Source organism: Tigriopus californicus, chromosome 12 (assembly GCF_007210705.1).
Source record: "Tigriopus californicus strain San Diego chromosome 12, Tcal_SD_v2.1, whole genome shotgun sequence".
In the NCBI taxonomy this organism is placed as follows: domain Eukaryota; kingdom Metazoa; phylum Arthropoda; class Copepoda; order Harpacticoida; family Harpacticidae; genus Tigriopus; species Tigriopus californicus.
Window position 1 is genome coordinate 8,686,192 of NC_081451.1, and position 27,009 is coordinate 8,713,200.

At 39.2% G+C, this 27,009-nt stretch overlaps 4 protein-coding genes and 1 long non-coding RNA gene across 8 annotated transcripts in view; 3 read left to right on the forward strand and 2 right to left on the reverse strand.

Annotated features, from left to right (window-relative positions):
* The first annotated feature begins 259 nt into the window (after positions 1–259).
* Positions 260–3,594, forward strand: LOC131892170 (uncharacterized). Its single transcript, XM_059241949.1, has 3 exons — positions 260–929; positions 998–1,033; positions 1,873–3,594. The coding sequence occupies exons 1-3, from the start codon at positions 803–805 to the stop codon at positions 3,498–3,500; spliced, it is 1,791 nt and encodes a 596-aa protein (XP_059097932.1). The 5' UTR covers positions 260–802; the 3' UTR covers positions 3,501–3,594.
* On the reverse strand, positions 3,528–10,646 carry LOC131892174 (uncharacterized). Its single transcript, XM_059241958.1, has 5 exons — positions 10,498–10,646; positions 5,966–6,156; positions 4,342–4,532; positions 3,992–4,273; positions 3,528–3,922 (listed from the first exon to the last, which is right to left on the reverse strand). The coding sequence occupies exons 1-5, from the start codon at positions 10,559–10,561 to the stop codon at positions 3,616–3,618; spliced, it is 1,035 nt and encodes a 344-aa protein (XP_059097941.1). The 5' UTR covers positions 10,562–10,646; the 3' UTR covers positions 3,528–3,615.
* A 3,692-nt stretch (positions 10,647–14,338) lies between these two features.
* LOC131892178 (uncharacterized) lies at positions 14,339–15,984 on the forward strand. The gene is made up of 2 exons (XR_009374531.1): positions 14,339–14,393; positions 15,763–15,984. It is a non-coding gene; the product is annotated as an uncharacterized LOC131892178 (long non-coding RNA).
* A 7,800-nt stretch (positions 15,985–23,784) lies between these two features.
* On the reverse strand, positions 23,785–26,367 carry LOC131892176 (mpv17-like protein 2). The gene is made up of 3 exons (XM_059241961.1): positions 26,039–26,367; positions 25,119–25,357; positions 23,785–24,045 (listed from the first exon to the last, which is right to left on the reverse strand). The coding sequence occupies exons 1-3, from the start codon at positions 26,211–26,213 to the stop codon at positions 23,896–23,898; spliced, it is 564 nt and encodes a 187-aa protein (XP_059097944.1). The 5' UTR covers positions 26,214–26,367; the 3' UTR covers positions 23,785–23,895.
* A 226-nt stretch (positions 26,368–26,593) lies between these two features.
* The window catches only part of LOC131892172 (uncharacterized), a 3,562-nt gene continuing 3,146 nt past the window's right edge, over positions 26,594–27,009 (forward strand). For 2 of the 4 annotated variants that reach the window (XM_059241953.1, XM_059241955.1), the window contains exon 1: positions 26,607–26,745. The gene's annotated coding sequence lies outside the window, so the exon portion shown is untranslated. Of the gene's footprint in view, positions 26,836–27,009 lie in introns of all 4 variants that reach the window. The other 2 variants (XM_059241956.1, XM_059241952.1) reach the window with 2 other exon arrangements.

Here is a 27,009-nt window from a genome sequence, read left to right on the forward strand (position 1 = left end):
CATAGAGAGTATGTAGGTATTGATCCAGTAGCATCCCTTAAGTCAGACATGGACATACCCTTATGATTAAAGCTTCAAAACGATTTGAATTCTTTGAAATCGTCAATGAAGGAGTGGAGACAGAGCTGCGGATCGAATTTGATTTTCAGTTTCGAGAGGATGAAGAGAGAATTCATTCAAGAGTATTGATTATATTCAGATCCGGATAAGCAGAATTATTTCTCACTAGGACCCGGTATTTCTGGCCTGAAAACAAAAGAAAAAAAAGATTTTAAGGTTTCATGTCCTGTCCATGGGCGCTTTAGCTTTCATGTGTTGTCTCAAGTAGAATTAGAGTGTCCAGACCTAGAATTTCACCCAGAAATACGTTCTTCTGATGTGATTTGACTTAGCTGCTCGATAGAGTGAGTTATCTCGATTTGAAAATCCGGGACCGAATCGAGACCCTAAAAAACTAAAGTCCCTGGAACTTAGCCGAAATCTAATTCATGTTTAACCCTCAAACGTTAACACAATGTTCTTTTTTTTAAATTGATCATTTCAAGTCTGTTTGAATTCGCTTTTGTAAGTTCAAACATACTTGAATGATATCTTTGGTTCTTATTTAGAGCAAAAAAAGCGTTTTACTCGAATTCATAATGTTCAGGTATAGGCCCCGATTTCTGTAGGCCAGACCTTTGCACATCTTGTTTGCTTCTATCTTGTGAGTTCTTAGACAACTCTGAATTAGTAAAGAGCTGGTTCGAACACGGAATACACATGTCATGATTTCATTTGATGAACGATCGAGATCTGTCTTGTGATGACTTCAGAAGGGAAATATTTCTCTTCGAACAGCGTAGAGCTATGTGGAGTTATCTTGATTATTTTTGGTTCAATCTCCACGTTGGAGGCCGAATCTGTGAATCTTCTCGATCTCTTGGAACAAGGTATAAGACCAATTTCTCTTTTAATACTGTGCTTTGGACAAAATGAGACATTATTATTTTTTTTTCAGAACATCACCAACCAGCCATTTTTGCTCGTGATCAAGGTGACCCTTTCATCCTTAAGCCTTGAATCATAACGTTACATGGATTTTTAATTTATATGTTTCAGTTATGCCCTCAAGACTTTGAAAGACTCTATTTGATTCCTCTTAAGCACAATTTGCATTTTTTATGTTATCTCAAAGAAAACAGTCATTTGTAAGGTCAAAACAACTTGTTTAAAGCACCTGCTGAGCGCCTAAGTGATTCGCTAGCACTCGATTTTGCTGAAAAAAGGGGCCATTCATATTTTGAAAGCCAATCAACTGATACATACATAATCATATGATTTGAATTGAATGTGAACCTTTGCTTAAAATGTTTAAGATTTTCAGAACGCACAAAGAGCACCCCTTGACTTTTTACCACCCTGTACAATACATTCCATATGATGGTTTTTGCACAATATTTCTCTCTAAAAACCAAAGGAAAAAAAGATTTATATTCATCTCGTATTGTTAGGTTTAATTTTTTAACAATTTCCTTTATTTTGACCATCTCTTCCCTAAGAATGCATAAATCAATTGGCATTGATAAGTACCTCAAGGAATAATTTACTTTGTCTATGGACTATATCGTAAGTGTTTTGAATCCAATTGTCTTAGATTCTCACACAATAATGGTATTAATTTTCTTCTTTTTCATTGACCATGATTTCAGGATGCTTCAAAATATGATTTTATCCTAGAACAACTATTTAGACCAAAATCAAAACATGTTATGACCCCTTTTTAATAATCTTGGGAGCATAGTCGAAAAAAAAGTTATTTTTGTATCGTGTCATGCGATCATCTCAAATTATTCTGCAAGGCCTCTTTCAATAGACGTATTTATTTTTCTGCAGTATTCAGAAGTCTCGATTCCTCCATTGGTATTTCAAATGCCTCCCAAAACAATATTGGTATTCCAAGGATTTGCCGTTGTCAAAGAGATCGCCCCTTGGAGCCCAAACTAGAAAGCCCAGGAAAAGGATTCGCGAATGGGCGTGGCAATCTAGACGAAGCTCCTCTAACCTCCAACCTAGAGAGAAACCAACATCTTCAAGATTGGATCGAGGACGCCCAAATGGCAGAAGAGAAACGGCCTTTCCAGCAAGATCAAAAGGTTGAAAGCCAAGGTGGTTCCCTGGGGTTTCCTGGTGGACAAAGTGTGGGCACACTAGATCATGAGCACATAGAAGGGAGAGACCGGATTCGAGGATCCATGGATCAAGGCACTATTATTGGCACGGTTCCCAATGGCCGGGCACCCAAAGCGGTATCGTTTCCAAAGGTTCGACCTCAAATCTACGAATATGGTAGTTCATGGGGTGTAAGACCGCCTAAAGAAGGTAAAGATCAGCAGCAACAATTGCCTAGTGGTCCAATCTTTGAAGATATACCTCCACCACGTTTGGCTCCTGAAGGTGAGAGGCCCAGACACGATCTGGGTCCCAAGGGCCAAAACCTGAAGGCACCAAAAGAACACAGAGTTCCCACAGAATATCAAGTTCCTCCCAATGGTGACCTTGAGATGATTAGACCAGGTTTTGCCCAACCAGAGGAGGTTCCTACAGTTTGGCGCCCTTCAAGACCAGGACAACATCAAAGAAGAGACCAGGTTTTTGATCGTCCCACCAACCCACCCCCAAGTCAAGGGGGTAGTTCGGGGGGGTTTCAACCAGACCGCCCGAAGCAGGTGGAGAACCCCAATTTTCGACCTCTAGGGCCAGATCCATACTTGAATGCTGGTTGGCACAACGCTCAGCCCCGGGTTTCACCGGGATTTGAACCAGGAGAAATTGGGGTATTGGAGGCAAAAAATCAACCCAGAGAAGATCCAATCAATTTGAAGAGAAGGGCCTCTAGGGGACATGGATCCCAATTCAAATGGGATGAAGATGATTCTATATCTGGGGAGTTCAAGAGATTTGGAGGATCGAGTGAAGAAGTGTCAAGGGATCGCCAAGACACGTTTTCAAAGGCTAATGAAGAGTCCGAAAGGCAAATGCGGTTGAAGCAATTGCGGCGAGAACGGCGTAGAGAAGCTGAATTGGGAAGGCAGGGCGTAAGGAAAAGCCGCAGAAGGAAATCTTCCAAGTCCAGTGCAAATCAATCAAGTTCCAGAAAGGATCAATTTCACGCCACAATTGGTCATTCGAATGGGATTAGTTTCGAGTCCAATGTAGAGCATCACCGTCAAGAATCGGCCTTTGCTAGCGAACAAGAAGAGGAATCCGAATATATCAGCGTGTATGAGGACGAGATCCTCGACAGGGGACGAGGTAGAGGTGTCAATCCATCACGGAGAGATCCTTTTAAGCCTCGGCAAAGACCAGTGGAAGTGAGAAGACCCCCCAAACATTTGCAAACGATCAGGAAGCCACCTAAGCCTCGTTCAGGTCGGAGACCCATCAATGTTCCAATAAAAAGACCCCGCCTAAGAAGACCTCCTGTACCTAAGAGACAGCTACAAGCAGGGTGGTTGGGTTAAGAGAAGAATGAAGTAAAAGAAATTTCTTTTATTCATTAAAAAATATCATTGAAACAAGTCAGATAAATAGTAAATAAATATGTTTTGGATTGTGGATTGCCAAGTGTTGGCACGATCAACCCGAATATGGGTATTTTTTGTAATATCTGTAGATAGGCGCCCCCTGGCGGTTATATCTGCCGGATTCCCGAGAGTCGTTCTGGGGGAAGCTATCGACGTCTTCGTCAAGCAAGGGTGAAGGTTGGAATCGAGTGACTCGTTGGCTGGGTTGGCTCAAGAAGGACTCATCTTGGAAGGATGTGGGCTCAGCCTTGTAAGGGTTATTGCGAGGGCGCCCAGTGAGCGGGTCCAAGAGAACCCAAGATGTTTGTCTCCTGGTCTGTGGGCGACCAGCATCGGACAAATCATCAAAGATGTCAGACCTGAAAATATAGGGGATCACATGTTCAACGAGTTATCTTTCTGTGACTCACGAAACCTTATCAACTTACTGGGCACTCCTTTTTCGGCGACCATAGATGGGATACCTTTGTCTCCATTTGTAGGCAGGTTGGTTACCATTGAATTGATTTTCATTGTTTTGGGTCTGATAAGATGAAAGTGTCGGGGCCTCTACAAAAGTATACTCTTCAACAGGTAAGGGATTTCGTTCAACCCGTGGAGAGGTTGGGACGGAGTCAGCAGAGAGTTCCGCGTAAGGGAAAAAGCCGGATCCGAAGTCCGAGAAGGCGGTACTTTTCAGACTGTCAAATATGTTGGGCACATTTGTGTTCCTGGCAATCAATTTCAAATGACGGGCATTGTATCGAGTTTCAAAATGGAACTGGTATTTGAACTGTACCTCAAGAAAGTGGGGGTAGATGCGGGAGAGTAACTTTCAGGATCTTGATGGATAGAGTTGGTAAGAAGACCAGAGTCGTGGTCACCGATACCTTCGTGAAAATAGGTCGGATTGGGTTTGTGCGGACTAAGCGGCAACTGGTAGCGCTGTTTCTTATCACGTTGGCGTTTCTGGAATCGCTTGGTAGCTTCCTTTGGAAGAGAAATCAGATATATACGTAGACATGAGATGATTCTAGATATTGTCGGGATCACGAAACAGATGAATGCGTTTGTGCAACACATCAAAAGGTCTCTGGAAACCATTTGGACCTTTAAACTCGGTGCCTCACTTAATACAGGTTAGTAAGCTCTTTATGCAAGTGCTTAACTAATTTCGTCTTTAGAATAGTATTTCATAATCGTTTTAGTGGCAAGTTTTTAACTTTGCCTAAATCCTTGAATAAGCTACAAGAAATCAAAGCAAAGCCCTACTGTACTTGTAATTGGAACCGAAAGGATACTAACTTTATTTCGGGAGAACATGATCACAACGCGACTTTAGTTGAATCAGGTGTGTGAGTTCAAACCTCAGGTCTCTGGCGTTTTTAAGACTTACGCAATAAGTAATTCAATCCTACTCGAACCTCTCAATGATGCTGCGTGATGTTGGGTCCGTCTTCACAATTTGCCAGAAATTTGCAAACGAATGCCCCTCTTTAGTTCGAATAACAGAAACAGATTGATAATAAGATTATTACTGCCATGTGCGTATGAAACTTTCACAGTGTCTGGATGCTATTTTTTGTGATTTGTAAATTCTTGTAATTATAAAATTGTCAACGGTTGACATAAATGATCTACCTTTTTTCGAAGGTTGAGCAATTCAGCGCTTTGCAAAGAAAAAAACAGTATTGACGGCGGAAAATAGTTTAATTGACATAAGAAATTAACATGAAAAACTGTTTTCTTAACATGCAAGCAAACATAAAAATGAGTTTTGTTAAGTTATCTTTTCATGACTTTAAACCAAAGTTTAAAGGTTACGTATTTTCGCAAGAGATAAGGATGTACTCATCTTCTGTCAAAATACGATCCTTAGGAGTGCTAATGGCAGATGATTTGATGCTCTTAGATGACGTCCTCAATGACAAGTTTAAACAACCACCATCAAGATCAACTAAACGTTAAATATAGCCAATAGTTTTGCTCAAAGTTGGCTTTGAACGCTCAACTTGTTTTGCCAGACGGAAAAGCCAAACTCAACATTAATCAAAGCCCCCTTTGCCCAAAGCTATCACTTCGGGATTAGTATTTGGACGTTATCCAAGATTACATTTAGCCAAGAGCTATTGAATTCCAAATCTAATTCACATTTACTTTTATCCTCTATGGCCTGTTGTTAACTAAAGAATATGTCATTGAGAGCGGTAGCCGACCAAATAAAGACATTCTAGAAAACAATTTTATTGAGATGGCGAGACAACGATATTCAATATAGGCCGGAATCTGCTAGCACGCTCTACATGACAAAATCATAGCAACAGAATTATCACGTCTTTAAAATGCACTGCCCTTGTCCTCACAACTATAGAGACGCTCACGGGATGATAATGATAATTGATCAATTGATCACATAGTTTTACCTTCTCGTTAACAACATCTCCAAGGGGAGACAAGTAATGGGAGCTGATTTCTCGTTCCGGTCTCAGGTTTCTGCCTTCTCGTTGAGAAATGGCCAATTCTCGATATTGTTGTATCTGATCCCTGCTGATCTTCTGCCGAATCGTTCGGCCTGTTGAAGGGTCCAAAATGGCATATTGCGGTGTGAAGAAGCCTGCAACAAGAAGAATGGTATTGAACTTGATCTCCTGGAACCAACCTCAGATGACCTTGATCAGTCTTGTTAAACTATCTAAAAGAAAATCATTCTCGAGTGGATTTGAAAATTGTGTCTGATCCAACCAAGGTGAAATCGTTGGACAAGTCACTGACCCTGAAACGGCCGTGTTAATGCACTTAAAATAACGAGCCATCATGTCATGTTGTTGTTCTGGCCTCTGACAGAAACCATTTTGTGCACTCTTAGATTACGATCTCTTTAGAGGAGTTTGAGTAAGAGTATAGTACAATTGAAGAACATCTTTTGAACACATTTGGGTAGCAGACTTTCAAGGGCAACCTCTTTGAGCATCAGGTGGAAGAATTACATTTTCGAAAGAAGAAAAGCCGGAAGTGATTCTATCCGAGATTTAAAGAACACAAACTCTCACGTCATCGATCTTAAATGGTTTCTTGACAAGCATGTTTTTGTGCGCTTTTTATGAGATAGGTTTATGAGGATTATTTGGAACGCTGGCGTCACATGATATGAACACTTGTACGTATATGAAAACTGAATATTGAATATTTGGCCAAAGAAGCCACAAATATATTTAAACTTGATGCCGGATTCAAAGTTATTGGGAAGCCTTTTTTTTATTTCCAGATCGGAATAGATCTAGAGACTTCAATGGATTCATGTTGATTTTGAAAATGTTGTCGAGCATTTTTGAAAATAGNGGAAGTGATTCTATCCGAGATTTAAAGAACACAAACTCTCACGTCATCGATCTTAAATGGTTTCTTGACAAGCATGTTTTTGTGCGCTTTTTATGAGATAGGTTTATGAGGATTATTTGGAACGCTGGCGTCACATGATATGAACACTTGTACGTATATGAAAACTGAATATTGAATATTTGGCCAAAGAAGCCACAAATATATTTAAACTTGATGCCGGATTCAAAGTTATTGGGAAGCCTTTCTTTTTTTATTTCCAGATCGGAATAGATTTTAATTCTTGTTTTTTATCGATTGGTTGCTTTAGTGAAGACTCGGGGATTTCGAGAACATTCGTCGTTTAAGGCAGTACCTTCACAAGTTCAAACCAGAAAGAGGAAACCAACAATTTAGGGTCCCGTTGTATCTTTGTATAGAAATTCAATTCTTGCCGCACATTTTTTTATCTTAGCTCATTCGTCTACTAGATCTTGTTCAACAACTTCCTATCAACTGAACGGTTCTTGGTTTCGGATAGATTCTGATCTCTTTGGAGGACAACACACCTTTTGACATATCCTTCCAAACATGAATTGTATTTTGTGTAATGCGTTTTTCGCACTGGAAACCAGAACAAATCGTTTTGTTGGATCATCCAATGTGAGTATGGGAATAACAACATTCTAGCCCGGTGACAACGTGACAGGGTGGAAATAGGAATGCAGAAATGAGAAATATGTGTTTTTGATCCTGGCGTACGACCTTGTCAGTCGTTGTTTTTCTGAGCTATGATCTTGAATTCGAGTTAATGATCAGTGGAGTAAAAGTACATAGGAGTGGTAATCCTAGGGTTGGAATGACTCTCAATGTCAGATTGATGGCAATCTCGAGCGATTTTGTACTCCTAGTACCCTAGGAGTATGAAGAGCATAGTTTTCCTCTTATGCACGTTCAGTGAAGAGATCTTTTGAACAGAGAGTCGATTTCTTCATCATTTACATACAAGTTCAACCAACATACCCTAAATGTTGTATGAGAATACGAACTCCATCACGATGACTTGTTAGCTATATCATGAGACGCACGTCCAGTTCCAGAAGATAAGAAAAATGCTAGCAACCTAGAGATCACTTGCATTTTTGTGTTGCTTTCAATGACTTATAGTGACTTGGTACTTTTGGTTTGATAGCATATGCCCTTCTTGTGCCTACTAATGGACTTGACCGCTTAATAGATTGTAACACAGAGTCCATTTTGGTAGTGATATGATCAAATAAATTTTAAAAATCAAGGTTGCCAGAAAACTTGAAAGTAAAAAAAAACTAGGTTTGCCCTGGTTTGACGTAAGAAAAATCAGGGTTCGGTTTTGAGGCTAACTGAGGAGTTTTAGAGACGCCTCTAATCGTGTCATATACCATTGAAAGGGTAAATTGGTAACCCTAGTTGCAACCTCCCGTGATTATTTATTAGATCAGCACATTTTAGTACATCCTAATTGTTTTTGACAATGTAGTCCACAAGCCAACCAATATTTCTAGATATCATTAACCATGAAGTTAGCTTTTTACTTCATAATTGTGGAGCTGTGGAAGACGTTTTCTAAAATTGAATTACTAATATGTCTAGTCACATCTTCTGTGACGTTAGTTAATCATCGGAATATATTACAAAAAAATAGAACACTTTTTTCACGGACTATCACAAACTGTTGTTTTGTACTCGCAGCATCAAATCAAATCCAAGGAATTGGGAAATGTAAACAAAAAACAATTTTGCAATGTTCATGTCGAGAAATAAGCTCATCATGAACATGCCTATACTATAGCCTCAATATGTTTCTTTGAGGTTCCAAGAAGAATAAAGACGTTAATGTTTATTGCCAAAGCCATAAGAGGCAATATTTTCAGATCAGTAGGAGTTGTTCCTTGTTTTGAAAATCAAGAAAAGAGTTAGGGAAATATCAATATAACTGTCCAAAAAATGGTCGTTTACAAACCAATCAATGTGGAAACTAGTTCAAAATCATGCTCAAAAACGAATTCTAAGAAACTAATATTTTGATAACATGGTCGTTACATGCCAATGTCATTAACTTAAATCAACGACCAGTTTGTGATACCTTCGCTTATTGTCCAGTACTCTACTAATCCATGACAAAGGGTCTTCGAATTGCTTGAAAATGGAATTTCCTCCAATTTGACAAACTTGGCAAGCGACCATAAAATGTGTCAACCCACTGGACACCGCACATTTTTTACATACACCTGAGTGATTCGTCATAATCTATCACCGCAATTAGGCTAGTGTATCAAGTATAAGATAGAACGAGACAAAGAAAAGCCAACTCCATCACAACAAGAAACAGTTACAAAGTGATGGCTTATGTATCTTCTTTTTATAGTCCAATTCTAACGCTCTAGGGCTGCTGAATGCACTTGTAAGGTGTTGCCGCATAATCACGACACTCAAAGGCATTTCCGTTTAATTGGCTAATTGTCGGCCAATTTAATTGACTTTGACCAATGTAGCTGCCAACTCATTCTGGACGGTCTGAGCAATGGCGATGACCAATGTGTTTTTCTTTGTGTGCTGCTATTGGACATTTGCTCATTACCTCCATAATTGAACAATCATCCGTGAAGTTTATCGAAAATTGGGGTCTTAATCAGAGGATGGACTGTCATTTGTGGAGGAGAAGTTAAGGTTCATGAGGAAATCATGGCTTGCACAAGTTACATTTTAAAGACATGAAAAGGTTCCGACAATGTCACATCTTAATCTGCGATCCATATCTAATCTAATAATTTTCATGAACAACTAATAATTGCCAGGGAAGTCTTGCAATACGTCAACAACAAGGGAGATTGGTTGGAATCATCAATTATCTCCACACTAAAACTGTTTCGATAAGTTATGGTAAATTAAAACAGGATATCTATATCTTTTTTCGTCTTGGGACTCGCATGATAATGCACCAAGGAAGATCCAGAATAAGTTTAAAAAATGATACCATTACTTTGAGAAAACAAGCAAACCCACAAAAGAACATGTTAGGTACCTCTAAAATATTCATACATTTCATGACTAATATGTTTCTTTCAAACCTACAATAGGGATTTGACCAATTTCAAAATAAAACAGAATAAATAGTTCCTCGTTTAGTAGAAGGAGCAACTATAACATTTAGTCGTGGCAAGCGTTGTTTTAATTCAAGAGGACTTCGGAAGGAAGCATTTTGTGAGGCATCAGGAAGGAAGGCAGACAGATCAACAGATTTGATTCAAGGGTGAAATAGTTGTCAAGTGCCAAATCCTCGGAAGAGCAACGTTCTAATTACCTTGTGTCGCTCTTATGAATGTGAGAATCGGCATTGTTTCTAAACTATAGCACATTAAGGCCTTCATCTAGACCATTCATGTTCATTCGTTCCATACGTATGAAAATTGTACGAATGTTTTCAAAGTTTTTTCCTGAAGGAACTCGAACTCTGATCAAATTAGAGCGGTATGCTTAAAGATTAGAATGACGGGATTTACTAATGATAAAAGAGGCTATACCCATCTCGGCAAGAAATGAATGTATTCTCTTGTTCTCAAGATAGTAGGGTGAGACTCATTTCTTCCGATTAGAAACTTACCGATCTGTGTAGCACAGTCCACTATCCAAAACCAGCTTAAGATGGGTACCACTTTCAACCACATGTTTTCGCTTTTGTTTCCAATTTACAACTGACGAGCTTGAGATGCTGAATACTGCGGAGTGGTTTTGTACTGCAGGGCTACGACAACGTTGTTCGAGTGGTTGAAAGGTGTCTCTTATTCGTTGCCCCGGCGTCGTTAAGAGCAAACATTCTGCCGATGGTTGGACATCCCGAGATCCCCCTAGTATCAAGGAGGGGAAAAGCGCATCTTTTCACGCCGAGCTTCAGTCATCCTCTCTTGCCTGGGGAACCACTTATAAAGGGATAGATTGCGGATATTGCTTGCGGACTGCTGAGTCGTATCTCCTCCCTACGTTAGTTGGCATTAACTGGATTTGAACCCTGGCCACCTGGGGTGAAGATTCCAGCCATTTCAAGGTTCTCCCTAGGCCACTTTGCTACATCAACTCTTGGGATTGATTTAAAGATCTAAGTTGTTCTGTTGATAAGCCCTAGAATCATAGGGCTAAGGATGGTTTTAAGATCAAGCTGAAGTTCTCAAAAAGGCAAACCAAGGATATTTAAACTCATCTCTGACTGATCCCCAGCAATTCAGTAGCAAGGGGGGCCAAATTTCTTTCCTATTGGGATATCTTCTTTCTCGGGCTCCTTCATTGTTTAATTTGCTTCCCTCTAATATTCATAGGGAATATATACATAGGCCTTTCTGATCTGGTAGCATCTTTCAAGTCAGACTTGGACCAATTTTTAGGTGGCATTCCAGATCAACCCTACATTCAAGAACTGACTCCATCTGCCAACTCAAACTCATTGGTAGACCAAATATCATGTAAATATTGAAAGGTAATAAAAAGACAAATTATAACCTTTCATTTTGATAGTACTTGGGATTACATTCCCTGTAGTGGTTAGAAAAGTCCGTGAAAAGTCATACCAAAAATATAGACCTTGTAAAAAAATTAGAACATGAAAAATCCTTTTCGTTTTTTCCCGCTTTGGCTGAAACAAAATTTTTGTGCCAAATTTTTAATTATTTCACATTTTAGCCATTTTTCAGGTTTCTCGACCCTTTTTGGGTTTTTTCTTAATATTTTTCGCAGTTTAGGGCAGTTTTGGCCCTATTATTGTCATTTGGGTCCTTATCCGCTTCCTTCTTAGCTTTAAATCCTCAGTCAGAACCCTTAGCATTTTTCTTGGGTTTGGTTAAGACTGGCTTTACTTACCATTGCAAAGAATGTAACCCTCAGTATGATTAAAATGCAAGATTATGATTTGCTTAGCTCTTGCCCTTTAGACTTTTTACAGTAATCGGTCTACCAATCAATTTAAACATTAAATTCAACACCCTTTCTTCAGTTTGAGGCAGTCTGCAAAAAAAGAGAGAGCTACAATTGAGGTACATTTTTTTTAATTTTTGCACCTTGTTTTTACATTTTACACTTTGCTTCACATTATCCGAGCTGTTTTTTTGTCCTTTCTCACTTTTTTTGCATATGCTCAACGTTAAAAAAAGTCATCTAGAAAGGCAACTTTATCTTTTTTGAGGTTTAGCAATCAATATTGTTTTAAATGTGGTTTTGAAAGCAAGAAACCGCCTAAGAGAGCCCAAAGAAGCCATTATCCGCATTTTGCCCTTTGTAGTAAGGAAACAATGGAATCACCTGAACCCTCAAAATCATCTCTTATTGGAATATGATATCATTTTGCTTTAACTTCAAATAAGGTTGACAAAGACATGGTAAAAACATTTTTGATGGTTCCAAACATTAGTCTCTGCTTAATCTTTAATATGATTACAAACATAACTGATTTATCATTGTCATATTATTCACAGTTTGGTACTTAACCCAGGTGCACTAAAGTGACTTGTTTTGGCACAACCTAATGAGTTTAGTGCCTCAGCTTAGGAGGTCTCAGGTACAATTCAGCAATCCTGACTTTTTGTGTTTCCAACTTTCCCAAAAGGCATTTACGGCAATACACGGACTAAGAATGTAAAAAATAGTGCTTGAAACTTGTCTTCAGAAAGGTTGGAGAGGAGAATTAAAGTAGAGAGCTTCCACTTGACTGAGAATCTTTCTGTGCGCAAGATCAGTGCTCTCTCTGCCACTTACTTATTTTAATCTTCAAGCATGTGATTGATTGTTTTTTCAATTAACAATGCCGGAATATTCCACGTCTTTGTTTTGTCCTGAGCAGTCTAATTTGTTTTGTTAATTCTGGTGAACAATCTAATAAAATCAAGGAAAATCAGTACCCAAACAACCGACATCTTCTTTCAGAGATTTAAACACATTAGCAAGGATCGCAATTTGCGTATATCAGGGTAGAAGAAAAAAAATCAAATTCCCACCCATGTCCATGCTAAAACAACTTGTCTGATGATGCTGGGTGCATTACTGCTCATGAATGTCTACATTCATACATGGGTTGTGGCGCCTTCTGTCCGACCTTGAGCAGGATGTTTCTCATCTCTAAAGCACGAAGAAAGATCACGGGTTGTCCTTCTGAAAATCATCCTAGGTTCTTGTTTCCTTTCTGGCAATCCGAATTTCTTCGTCAATCCCTTGGGCAAGGTACCTAGCTTTACAATTCGGTGAGTGAAATATATTTAATTTGAAACCTTCTTCATTCTTGTGGCAATCGTTAAATGAGTTCGATAAAGATCTTGAGGAAGTTCAGGCCTCAACTAGATGATTCCGTGAAAATTCTCATGAGGAAGAAGAAGTTCAACAATGGTCTCCATGCTCAACTTAAGAGATTATTTTTCATGCATATCTGACGCAGCCAAAATTGGTGAGGCAATTCAAGCCTCTTGGATTTAATTCAGCTATGTCCACTTGGGTTAAAAGACAGGAACAATATTCTTCCTATTGTTTTTATCCAACTCATAAACCAAACCGATGAGGGGGGGGGGAGGGGGCAAATTGGCACAAGTCGTCGGATTTTTTTTTTTGTTCTCCGTGCCAAGACAGTGATATTTTCAATGAACGATCATCCGGATAAATGAGGCTTAATAACCTTTTTTTGACAATGGGCACCCGGGGGAAATGCGAACCCAACGATCAAATTTTCGATATTGTGCTTCTGCGTTTCTGAAGACTCAATCGTAAATGCAATCAAGTGCGTTTCTGAAGTGGTTATTCTATGTTTTTGCATTTCTGAAGAGTAGCAAAAACTCTTGGTTTTTCATTTTCTTCAATTCATTCCTCAACTTAATTAAGCCTTGAGGTACACCCTTAATCAAAAGACAAGTTTTCATCATTGAATGCCACCAACTTCTCTCAAAACGGCTGGGACATAATCAGGGTATGAAAAGATCCTGGAGATGGAGGAGAAAATGATGATGACTTAATGACAGAGTTTCGTTGACAATTACCCTAAGGAAGTGACTTTGAGCACAAACCTGCTTCAAGTCCGGAGATGAATAGGACAAGTAAACACTTACATGCAACATGTACATTGTACAGCCTATGTAGAAGGTACACAGTATGTAAAGTACTTCCGTCATTCCATAACGCGTAGAAATCCCGGCTGATTGATTCCAACTCCTGAACATCGTTGAACAACAATCCAGGCGGAGTTTGCGACCGATTGGTCGAGAGGGACTTTTGAGTCACAGTTCGGTGATCGTTCGTTAATGAATCGCTTCCTAGTTAAAAGCCGCAGAAGCTTTTCTCAGAACAAAGCCCGGCTTTGTTGCTCTAATAAACATTTTAATTCGCCGTGGAGAACGACAAGTTTTTGCATGTGTTCTCATCATGATGACCATATGTCAGTCGGTGCAAAGCCCATAAAAACAACGTCAAGAGCTCCACACAACGTCAATTAAAACATCCCTGGAAAATGGGAACGTTTCAAGGTGTCGGCACGTGAGAATTTAACAACTTATGAGAATTAACCAATCACAGCAATCATAGTGATAGGAAGACCGAAAAAAGCTCACCTAAAACATATTTACACGCTATTCCATCCTGTGAGAGAGTCCGGACGAAGCTGCCATTTTTTTGAATTCTCATGCGGCCTTGTCCACGGAGGTCCAGAATTCCAGAGTTCCCTTGATGCCTCGAAAAACGTGGTCTCGTGTCTAATGTTCAAGTGCAGGTCTTTCCGAGATTTACGTTCCCATTGTCACTCTCTTTCAAGGTTTGGAAGGTTTTTGTGATATTATATCGTGGAGGTGATGGGGCCTGCGCCAGAACTAAACTAGGCTCCAAGGAGGCCTGAGTAATAGTTGGAACGGATTTATTGATCAGAGATCATGACAAGGAATACGACAATGAACTACGAAATTTTTGAGAATGCTTCAGAGAATTTCACGAGGGCACGATATGGTTGGACAACGGTGTCTAGTATAATATGCACATATCACAGGGTCTTCCATGGTTCAAGCAGAAAGTTATCCCAGACGGTTGTGGAGCTTCTCTATTAGAGCTATGCATGGGATCCGACAGGGTCCCCAAAAAGTGATTTTTTGTAATCCGAATCCGAGAATTTTTTTCCCAATTCGACCGAATCCGAATCCTAAATTTTCTGCTCGATCCGAATCCGAATTTTTTCCGGATCCGAATCTAAATCCGAATCCGAGATGTACTTACCTAATCAATTGACAAAAAACGAGGTCATTTAACTATTACTAAATGTGCCTTTTGCCACTGCAACGTTTTAAAATGATGAGATTGAGTGGAATTACCTTAGTCAGAATATAATCTTCCTGTTGCAATAATGTCATTTTTTGTAGCAATTGTCCTAACTATATGCTTCAATTGTAGTAGCATTGAATATAATTCTGTTCTCAAAATGGTGCAAAAGTTGTGCATTAAGAGGCTTGATATATTGAGATATTCTAATTGCATTTTTCCTGATATTGACTGTATGGACCGCTAATACTTTGATCCTTTTCTTATTTTCTGAAATTTTGGGTTTCTTTATTTGTGTGGGATTCATTTAATTATCTTGCAATTTTGGACTTGGATCGGATCCGAACCCAATCCGAATCCGGACCTGAATGAAATGTTTGATCCTACCGAATCCGAATCCGATTTTTTTCCAAATTCGAATCGGAATCCGAAGATTGTTTGTCAATCTAATCCGATCGGATTCGGATCCGATTGGATCCTACTTTTTCGGATCCGATGCACAGCTCCATTTTCTATCCTGACTTGGACCCGGAATGTGATGCCCCCTAATTCGCGAAAAATATTCATTATATAGTCGAACTTGAACATCTTGTTGTTTCAGGTTTGTCTCCCTCTCCCCTGGTGAACGTGGAAATGGGGAGACAATAGTGCAACCTCGAAGTGATGAATGATGAGATGATCTCTAAAAAGGTGCCTTTTTGGGCGAAGATTTTTTTATTCTCATTTTTTTTTAATTTTTGGTTTTATTCTTCACAAGCTTATCTAACCGCTACAGGGAATGTAATCCCCAGTACTATTAAAATGAAAGGTTAGAATTCGTCTATTTATTACCTTTCTTTCTTTATATGATATTTGATCTACCAACAAATTTGAGTTGACAGACCGAGCTAGTCCTTGAATGTAGGGTTGATCTGGAATTCTACTCAAAAATTTACCTGGTTTAGGAATAGGGTTAGCTCTAAAACTCCGAAACTGAGCTATCCTATTTCTCGCCTTTCTTTGCGCCTCTTCTTCGTAGACAGAGGTACACACACCGTACATTAAAGCACGTCTTATGTCTCAAGGACTGACGGCACATGTACGGGCGGAAAAAAGGACAATATACCTTTCAACATCCCTTCATCCTATTCTATTTCTCAAGGCCGAACTTGAGAAGTTTTTGACACCATTTGGGGTGGTCAAACTTACAGCCTTTTCCTTCTTCAGGACAAGGCTGCTTCCGGTAAACAGAACAGACTGTTTTCTGTACAACTGTCTTATTCTGATCTTTTTCAAGAGGAGCTGCTAATTCAACCTCTACATAAGGTCAAATCAGTCGACTTCTCAACTACTGGGTGAGCCTGTCCTTCAAGCAGCACCCTGGTTTCATTGACCCAAGCAACTAAAGCCTCTGTAATAAAGGGCTTATTGAGTACGGAAGGATTTTTTTTTTTTGGTGCGGACTTCCTTACCGCTACCGGGATTGGAATCCCAGCAGTTGAAGACGAGAAGATTATTTATTATAAGTTGACTTTTATAATATATATATATATTATTGATCGACCAACGAATTGGAGTTGGCTGATCTGGCTAATCCTTGAATATAAGGTTGATCCGGAATTTTAGTCAAAAAACTTGTCCAAGTCTGACTTAAATATTGCTACTGGATCAACCCCTACATAAACCCTACGAATATTTGAGGGAAGCAAATTGAACAATGAAGGAGCCCGAGAAAGAAGAGAGTTGGACTTCATTGTTTTAACTAGCCTGGATTCTCGAGGGCTTGAAGGTGCTCTCAATACGCACATTAAGCCTCTACGGTCACTACAATTGACCCTAAATCCTGGGTTGGGACAAAGCTCATGAATGCTTTTGAAAACGTACAATATCAGATACCTTTCGTACAATCCCAACCTTCTAACCTCTCCCAATACGAGAGCTCTCTATTCTTCAATGTTTCCTAGTAAAACATCTTTGGACACTGCTCGAGCTTTTGCCAACCTGCTGAACTAATTGGAGCCCAAATGTGAGAGGCATATTCAAGATGCGGCTGAACAATTGACGTGTGTAGCTAGTTAGCATCTTGATAGCATCGTGATCTGATAGTCTGGACTTAAATGTGCGATATATCCAACCGCATGTTTGAAAAGCTTTACCAACTTTCAACTGGATATGCTCATCGAACTTTCCATTATCTTGGAGGACTACACCTAAATCCTTCATGGATGAGACCTGCTCAATGTCCTTACCTTCATCATCTAATAGTGGAGTGTCTAATGGCGTCGACCCAAAGGTCATTGAACGGAATTTCATTCCATTCAAGGCCATGTTACTTTAGTTGGGAAAAATGCATAAAGGGTGAAAAAAAGATGCAAAACAGCAAAAAAAGTTGTCATGTTGGCAAAAAGTCGATCTAGGCCGTTTTAAGTCTCTTTTTTGTATGTTTTCTGTTACAAAATGCGTGACACTAATTTGTATTTAAACAATTATCTATTGGTTTTTTTTCCTTTTCATTTACAAGAAAATTAAGATTTATTTCTTGCAATGTTAAAACACTTTGTTTTATTGATACGGGTGTTATGGTATACAATTGGTTCTCTTCTGCGTTATTTCTAAGGCCACTCTTATTTGTTAAATGAATTTGCCCTTAGTATGGATCAAAACGGCTAGAAGTGTTCTGAAATGTGAAAAAAGTAAGAAACAAGTCAAAGAAGAGTCAAAAAGTGGAAAAAGGTTAGAAAGGGGGGAAAATTGAAAATTTGGTCCACATGTTTTCACCATTTTATATTGTTTTGCAAGTGAACGCACCGATTTGTGCAAGATTGAAGTTTTTTCAGCTTCAGCTTGATCAACTTGTATTGATGCTGGATTTGCTTTTGGGGGATGACCTACACGGACGATCATCATGTTTGTTTCGGATGCATTGGCTTTTAGCTTATTTTATGGCATGCAGTTCAGTGTGACTCAATATTTTTTCCAGTTGGTCGGGATTTGCTCGATAGACCAGGATAGACAAGTAACTGCAATCGAGCCATCGGCTATACATGTGAAACCGGTACGGAACTCCTGGAGAACGGAACGGAACGGAAAATGTATACTAGAAGAGAGATAGAAATGAGGAGAGAGCATTGAACCTTGAGGTGACCCAATTTCCACTCGGATGGGATCGGAATGTTCCTCATCGCTACAAGCGCGTAGTTCCCTCTAAATCAGAAATGATCCGACCCATCCCATGGCTGTCCTTCCAAATCCGCTACTTCCCTACATGTCCATCAGAATGTCAGGGTTCACACAGTCAAGATAAAATCAGATCAAATTGCAATAAGCTACAATTCATTGGCATTTGCAGTCACGAGGTTTTTGTAGACTTAGCACAATGCAATCAGGGTGGAATGATCTTTGTGGAAGCCATGTTGTCCTGCAGGGATAATGTTCTCGGTCCCAACATTTGTTCATAAGCCAATTCTTGGGCAATCTTTGATACATCAGAAAGCAATACGATGGGATTGAATGTAGTTCTTTTTGAAAATTAGCTTTGTTACTTATTCGTTTGGTTATGTACCCTTCTTCTGTATGCAGCTCGAAGATGGTAGCTTAGTGATTACTTTCCCATTAGGGGTTACAAGACTTTTTTTTACCTTATTACTGTCGTAGGCATGGTCGAATCTTGAACTATATCTCTCATTGATTAACGATCTGTTACTGGTTGGACCGGTTTTAATAAGTTGCGACAGATCTAGCACATGGTAGCTTCAAACATGTACGTCAAAATAGCGTTCTACGCAAACTCTAGAGGTGCGATATGTTCTTCATTCTCTCACATAATTGAGCACCATCTGTTATTTGAAGGCGAAGGATTGTCTTGAAATGAAATCAAGAATCCTCCTTGAACGTCAGGGTGTCGACAAGGCAGAATAAAAGTCAGGTCCATTTTAGCATGAACCCCCACGTTATCATTCCGGGTTATGTTCAACGCGTCGAAGACCTCTTCCAAGTAAGCTTCTGGACTTCTGGAAATGTTGCAACCAAAATCTAATTCCTTTAAGACCAGGAATGTGGCGAATTGCTTGAAGAAACTCTTGAACTTGCGAGTCGAATGGGCGGGGTTGTTCTTCCTCAAGATGGGCAAAAAGGTGTCAAAACTGCTTTTCAAGTTTTGATCCCACCCCATGATTATGTTGAACGTAGCAAAGCGATAGAAGGACTGAATTTCTTCCTTCCAAGGCATCAGCAAATCCATCAAAACAAGGCTTTGTACTCCACATATATATTTGCTAATCCTATCAAGGGTCATGCTGGCAGCCCTGGCGAAACAGCCATAAAATGAGGATCCCAAGTCCTTAGTTAGGTTCTCAAATGGGTTAAAGGGTTAAAAAAAAGCCCCGGGCCTTGCACATCGACTTTTCCAATGTATTTCTCATACACCTTCGGAAAGGCCACGGTCAGTTCCCGAAATTTGATTACATTTTCCAAGAACGAACAGAAGGCCTCCACGATATCCCGCCCATCATTGGGTATCTCACGAACGGTGTAAATGCTTAAACATTCAAACAAAAACGATCTTCCGTCCAACCAGCCTGAATAAGGAACGCCACTTTGCCATAATTTGGTTAGTCGACACAAATCGTTGACATGAGGTGGTTGCTGCTTCACAGATTGAATGGCAATCTCCGTTAAGGCTGGTGAACAAAGGCTCTTTGTTTGAATGGGATCCAAGCTCATCAATCTATAGACCTCTTTGGTTGATAGAAACTAGGGGCATAAACGAGATCAATGTCGATGCCATCCAATTGAAAGGACAGGGCATTCTTCCCACCGAAGTCCTCATCCTCGAGGCCTAATTCCACTTGAAGCATAGACCTCCATTCGTCAAATACGACCTCTCTCATCTGCATAGGGTCCAAGTGGTCGTATCCATTTTGCCTTTTGGTCTTGGCTTTGGTGGAAACGAATACAACGATATCCAAATCCACTTTGAGACATGTATCGGTCCTTTTGCCATAAGATCCGCCAGGGGCGCATCGGTCGACTTTGAACTTGTTCTTGGGGTTTTGAAGGAGGACAATCAGTTTGTGGGTGACTGCACGTACTCGCTCCAATGCCTCTGGTGGTGGGATAAACTTTTGCTGAATGACCTCATTCAACCAGGCTTTAAGGGTGTACTCCCTTTTGAGCCTGTGAGCCTTTTGAAAAGTGAAGTCAGTCACTCTCCAACTCATCTCAAACATTAAGTGTGCTTATTTCAATGAAATTGACTTCGGCATACTTGCCGAATGGATATGCCTTCTTTTGTATTCTTTCTTAAAAATAGTAAGACAAAGAATAGTGTTGGGATGGGTAAGGCGAAAATAAGAATAATTTACCTCAAACAAACAATCAAAATATTTTTTATCCATTGATTGAATTGCTTCGGAAAACTAGCCTTACTCCGTCATGGCATCATGTCAGCATTAAACAGAAAGAAAATATTAATAACAGGTTTTCTTAGAGGATTACCCGGGTTTATAGCGGTTTGTCTCTTGGAGAAGAATTGATTACCATGCAAGTGTTTCTCCAGCCGTTTGGAGGCAGTACCTTCAAGGTCAAAAAGCATACCCAACGGCCTTTCAGCTGTCAGCCATCCTATTACAAACAGGTCTGCCTGACAAAAAGTGCAAAACGTCAAGGCTTGTAAGAAACAAAAAATGAGCGTGAAAGTTCAAAAAAGGTGCAAAAAGGTCGAAAGTGTGACAGAAGGTCCAAACAGAATCAAGAAAGATGGCATATTTGTCATGGTATGGCCAATTGATAAGGCGCCTTCTTAAAACGCCAAGTTGTGTCTCAATTACGTAACACACTGGTAACAATACCCTTTAAAGTTTTGAAGAAAATTCCCAAACACATCTTGGCATTTTTCTACATCATAAAATTATGGGGAACAATCTTGATTGTTTTTCTAACATGTTTTCTTGTCCACATAAAAAACTTACATACCTAAAAACATTATAAAAACTAAAATTTTCAAAAACTTATTCCATGACAACTGGGAGCATACTCAATTAGCTCTTGATTATAAATTATGAAATCATTTATTATACCGCTACTTAGTTACATAGTATTTAATGGTCCAAATTTCATTGTTTATAGCCCCAAAATGCCCCGGTTATATCATAAATCAATTTCCCAACAAATTGATATCGATTATCAATATCGCATCAATACAAGATTTTTTTCTTGCATAGTCTCAATATAGCTGAAAATACTATACATACAATGTCACTTAAAACACTAAAAAGTAATCTTTGAAAATGGGTTTTACAATCATCATGTGATGACTTAGTTACGCATTCACTTGAGTTCTGAAGACTCTGCATATATCAGACAATGTTATTTTTTTGTATAAAAAAAATTTCATTCCTGTTTTGGAGCTCGCTAAGAACTCTCGCATTTTGAGTTTTCCCAGGAATTTCGAACCAAGGTGTGACTTCCTCTGTTGCTCTTTGATTGCTGTGCACGTATAGTGTTCGTGGTGTTTGTTTGTGGGTGAATGAACGGGGATTGCCATTTGGTCACTCAATTAGTTTTGGTTTTTCACAGCTCTTTGGTAAGACGTAATTACTTTAAAACCTAATAAATTTATTGCTCATTTTTTTTTTTAGCTTTAGCAGTTCCTCTCTGATCTGTATTGTAGTATGATACCGCGGACGCTTCGTATGTCCGGAAAAAGGGATACCTTGAACTCGTTTGCAGCAAGTTGTCAAACGCATATATTCAATGATAACACTTGGCTTGTAACGTTACACAATGGCTCATTGTAATCAACTGGTTTTTGGGCGGGAATTTCCATAAGCAGGGGGCGCGTCTAATCGTTCGCTTGGGTAAGTTTAATTTTGCACGTCACAGCTGGCGCCATCTATTGCCTCCATGCGGCACTTTCATAGTATTTGTAGTTCCAAATCGTCATGTGCAGTTCTTTAGTTTGATTGGATTGGTCCTTGACAATACGAATTTATTGTTCATTACTGTGTTGATTTCATTTTGTGTTAATCAGTTTGTTGAGTTTGTTTCTGTGTTTTTTGCTTTGTTTTCCTAGTTTACATATGTCCTTGATTCCTTGCTTTTCTCTGTCCCTTACTTCTTGTTTACTATCTCCATCTTAGATTTATATGGTTTTATATGATTTATATAGTTTGATGTGAAGTAGTTCATCCCTCTTTTGCTCTGTTGTCCTGTATCTCACGACAAGATTGCATAGCCTTTTAGTTCTTTTCTTTTTCTTGGTCTCTTGATTTTGCTGCTCATAGATAGTTCCTCCTGCATTCATGATGGAATATATTTTAAGATTTTCATTGAGGGACTGGAAAGACTGGACTGGTCAGTCGATGTTGTCGATCTTGATTTTGCCAAGGCCTTTGATAAAGTAGATCATGGCCTTTTGTTGAATAGACTTCATGACATTGGGATCCAAGGCAAGGTTCTCAATTGGATGAGAAGCTTCATTCAGAATAGGAAGCAAATTGTTAAGGTCGAGGGATCCCTTAGTGACATACATGATGTCAAGCCAGGTGTTCCCCAGGGATCCATCTTAGGGCCTCTCCTATTGAAACTAATTAAAAATGGATTCCTTAAGACTTCATTGATATTTGTGAAATTTTCAGTGACGGCTCAACTAATTGTCCATTGGGCGGCTCTAAAACAAATTTTCTAAAATCTGCTCTTTTGAAGGCTTTAGATAAATATGGTTGTATAAGGTTTTAAGTTAATTCTAACTTCTGTGAAAAAAATAAATAAATAAAAAAAAATAGTGGGACGAAGTTGATAGTGATTTATTCTGAATGAGGTCATGGAATGGGCAGACTCGTTTTTTCCCTTCCTTGTTTCACGTTCAATGGTTAAGCTACGAGGGGTATGTCACTTAAACCGGTACTCAGTGCATATATTATATGATAATTCAGATATCTAAAAATGGTCATTAGGCATTGAAAGATCTTTTTGAACGGCGGCACTTTATTTTTGCATAAACAAACAAAAATTCAGCTAATTTCCTGTAAATTTGAAATTTCTTTAGTGTATAGCTGGAAGCACTGGATGAGCTTTAATCAGGGTAGTTCTTGCGACGATTGTGGTGCAGCCTGGCTAGCCCACACAGCTGAAACCCAAGCCCGTCCTTTACACGTCTCTATAGTACCGTAGCTACAGAGACGTGCAAAGTACCGGATCGGATATCAGCTGTGTGAGCTAGTCAGGCTGCGCCACAATCGCGTCAAGAACTACCATAATTTTAGCACATCCAGTGCTTCCAAATTTTCATTGACAAGTTTGTTCGCCATTTTTGGAAATCGTTCGAACAATATTTTGAACCATTTAAGTCCAACATTCATTTGATAAAGATGACACATTACATGGCAAGTGACAAGAACATGCAGAAAATACTAAAAAAATATTTGGTGCCAACTTTTTGTCATCAGTAAGAAGTGTGGTGACACTTCATTCACGGTTGAACCGGAGGGTATGAAATCCCAAAGCTTTACACCTCTCTATGGAGATGTTATGATTTTTTTCTCTTCAACACATGAATCGATCAATTGTCGGTATTAACTCAACTTGAAAACTAAGTCTAGGAATTTTTGCTCGATATGCTAATCTATTCAAGGTTCACTCATGCTTTAATATGCATCATGATTTATTCAAGAATGAATCATTGGTGGGGTAAAGTGCCTGTTAAGGTATCTCAGTACATTCATGAAGGTAAAGACGGATTTTCGTTGCTTTCGCCTCAGTTCTCCTCAATCTCCTCCACGTGTTTGATGTAAGAGAGAAACACGTCCCAAATCACAGTGATGAAGTTGATGTACAAAACGCGATATTTGGGGGGAACCCAGACAAAGTTGACATATTGGGTGGGGGGCCAGATGAACCAGTCAAACTGAAACAAGATTTTTAAGTCGAAAACTGTGCCAAGTTTAGCAATTTTTATGTTTTAGAATTTGAGGATTTTATCACAATATTACATACGAAACACAGTTTTGAACTGAGGTATATCTCTAGGATGTCCCCATGAAAATGTTGAGTTCCGGCGCTTTAGAAAAATGCGCAAATCATTAAACCTCTAAAATTCATCAAAAACAGAGCTGTCACTTTTTGAGCTTCAGATTGCTCCCTTGGTAGCTTCTTTTCTGCTTTGCTTACCGCTACTGATAATGTTATCAATTTCTAGTAGTGCAGGATGGCAAATTCATAATATTCAACTCTCTTTATTTTCATAGTTTTACCATTTTCCGGTTCATGCTCATCCTTAGGCTGTATAATCCTAAAAGTGTGCTTGTAACAAATCTTCAAAATGTTTCCTTTACTTTACATCACTTTAAAAACGTGTTCAAGTAGCAAACTTCGAAATAATATCTGTTATAGTGAGATTTCTGCATAGTTTCTCGACTCTCTCTCTTCACATTACGTATCTACATTTTACACAATTTGAAGTACCAAGCCAGTGTAAAATAGACATGAGGGCTTTCCCTAGATATTCATAATTTCATAAATGTCGAAAATAACTTTTTTATTCGGTTCGTCCTCATTTTGAAACGCATGGACAGCATCAATGAGAGATGGGTAATTTTCGTGTTTTTCTTACGCAATGTCATACAAAATTTGACAAAAGTTTCAATATAAGTTTCATGCATGTTGTCCGGATCGGCTTATTAATATGTGAGTTAAGAGCCGAGAATAATATTAACTCTCAGCGTCTCAAAATATGTCATAGAACCAAAAAAAAGGGTCTTGGACCCTTGGAAGAACCATTTTAATTTTCAATTGATATCACTCCATTTCATTCAATTATCAATGAGACCTTTGCTCCACCAAATTATTTTGTTTGCCGATTTTGTGCGCCTGTTCATCTAAATATTGACATTGTAGCTTCTGTTTCATTCGTCTAACATAAGTGCAGGACAATTGAATGGTCACAAAACTGTCCTATCACATTGTACAGGTAACACTTACGGCATAAATGTAGGGAAATTTGGCCACGAATTCGGTCCAACAGCCGGAGAAGGTATTCTTTTCCAGCAATCCGATCCCATAGAAGAAGGTGAGGGCAAAGAAAGGCGCTGCGATGAGTTGATCGGCCAGGATCTTGATTCCAACCGTGCGAAGATCTCGTTTGGGCAAGTACTTGTCCAGGAACGTGTACCAATAATGATGAGGCGGGCCCTGACTCAGACCCACGAGAAACATACGCCCTGAAACGAACGATGAATGTACTGTAATCGAGTAATTTACTTATTATTTGGATTCAGTTGAACAAAGTCAATATTGATATATAGCATTCTTCACAAAGGGCAAATACATAATCACTTGCAGATAAGGTAAATGACGTTATTTTGCCTCCATGATCAGATTGGGGAATGATTTTCAGCATATTTGAATTCAGAATGTCCAGCCACGTAGAACCGAGCGTTTTTAGTACTTTTACTGAAGCAAACATTGTGGAAAGCGGAGCAATGAACACAAAGAAGATGAAGAAACAGATTGTCAAACAATAATCTACTTCTAATAAGCATGTCCTAGTGAGCGAAAATCATGATCATCTGTAAGATGATCTCTTGTCAATGGGAAATTCAAACTCAAAAATGTGGCCGAATGTTTTATCAATTACAACGACAAATAGATGTTTTTGGGATCAGATTCACATAAAAAATGAGTACTACCAAGTCAATACTCATTGAAGATAAACACCTACACCACTCTATATAATAATGATATTTTTTTTCTCCACCATTGTGTTGGCACCAGATCTGGCTATTATGACTTATAACTCAGATGTACAATGTTTGCAGGCGAGGTTCAAAAACCCAAGACCGGCCATTACATGGTAGCCAATATCGTCAACATCATCAATATTATCAATATTATTATCCTACCCGTTCTAGATGCATTGAACTCGTGTGGTGAGGGCGTGTGTTTTTTGCGGTATTTTTCGATCCTTTGCTCTATGATGTCTCCACCGCCTAATAGGAAGCCACATGTGATGGTGTTGGTCCAAGCCAAGTGCTTACTAAAGCCCTTTTCTACCAGAACTTTGACTTGTCGAAACATGGTTGTGTGTTATTGAGCAAATATCAGGTATAATTAAAAGATTACCACCATTTTAGGCCCATAGTTGACCACCACTTATGACATACAGTGGCCTCCATTTTTGACGTTATCTATCGTCCCATCGGTTTGTTTTGACCAAACACGTTTTTGTTGTCATAGAAGCGCTCAGGGTGACTGGAGGGATGTCTACAACTTACAGTCAGACTCACTTGACTGACGAGGCTATGAGAATAAAGGGAGCAGTTGTTCAAAAAAACATGGTTCTGATTTGACTTACATTAGTTCATTTACCCTATTATTATCAATCGAAACCAAAAAAAAACCCCAAAATTCAAATCATCAAAATTTGGCCACATTTGCTTTCCCAACAGCAAACCCAAGGTTTTCTGTCAGTGAATCTCGGCCACAGGGACAACTTCGACAACAGGATATTCCGCCAGATAGGAACTCCCCCCATGGACAACTCCATCATGTCGAACTCCGCTTGATCGGAGTAAAATCCGTCGATGAGGAGCTTCCCCAGCTACAAATTGTGTTACTTTGATGAGGCAAAACTTTTTGACTCCTCCTTCAAGCAATTTTCATTCAATATCTGGGATCACAGTGTAGTTTGGCTTTCAAGGTGATAATTGAAGATATACAAAATGAAGAGTTCAATTAAGGTAGCGGATTTCACTTTTGGGAGACATTGCCCTGGACGTTGAAGTTTACCCCGGGGTAGTTCACTGTTGGGGGTAAAACAGCGAGAAACAGGCGGTAAAAGCCAAGTACTTTTGTAGATATGAAGCCCACTGCC

Coding starts and splice junctions, on each gene's coding strand:
- LOC131892170 (XM_059241949.1), top strand. CDS start 803: ATGACTTCAGAAGGGAAATATTTCTCTTCGAACAGCGTAGAGCTATGT. Junction 930..997: donor TCTCGATCTCTTGGAACAAG/GTATAAGACCAA, acceptor TTTTTTTTTCAG/AACATCACCAACCAGCCATT. Junction 1,034..1,872: donor CATTTTTGCTCGTGATCAAG/GTGACCCTTTCA, acceptor ATTTTTCTGCAG/TATTCAGAAGTCTCGATTCC.
- LOC131892174 (XM_059241958.1), bottom strand. CDS start 10,561: ATGTGGTTGAAAGTGGTACCCATCTTAAGCTGGTTTTGGATAGTGGAC. Junction 6,157..10,497: donor GGACTGTGCTACACAGATCG/GTAAGTTTCTAA, acceptor TTCTTGTTGCAG/GCTTCTTCACACCGCAATAT. Junction 3,923..3,991: donor CGCCGAAAAAGGAGTGCCCA/GTAAGTTGATAA, acceptor CTATATTTTCAG/GTCTGACATCTTTGATGATT.
- LOC131892176 (XM_059241961.1), bottom strand. CDS start 26,213: ATGTTTCGACAAGTCAAAGTTCTGGTAGAAAAGGGCTTTAGTAAGCAC. Junction 25,358..26,038: donor GTTCAATGCATCTAGAACGG/GTAGGATAATAA, acceptor CGTTCGTTTCAG/GGCGTATGTTTCTCGTGGGT. Junction 24,046..25,118: donor AATTTCCCTACATTTATGCC/GTAAGTGTTACC, acceptor ATCTTGTTTCAG/TTTGACTGGTTCATCTGGCC.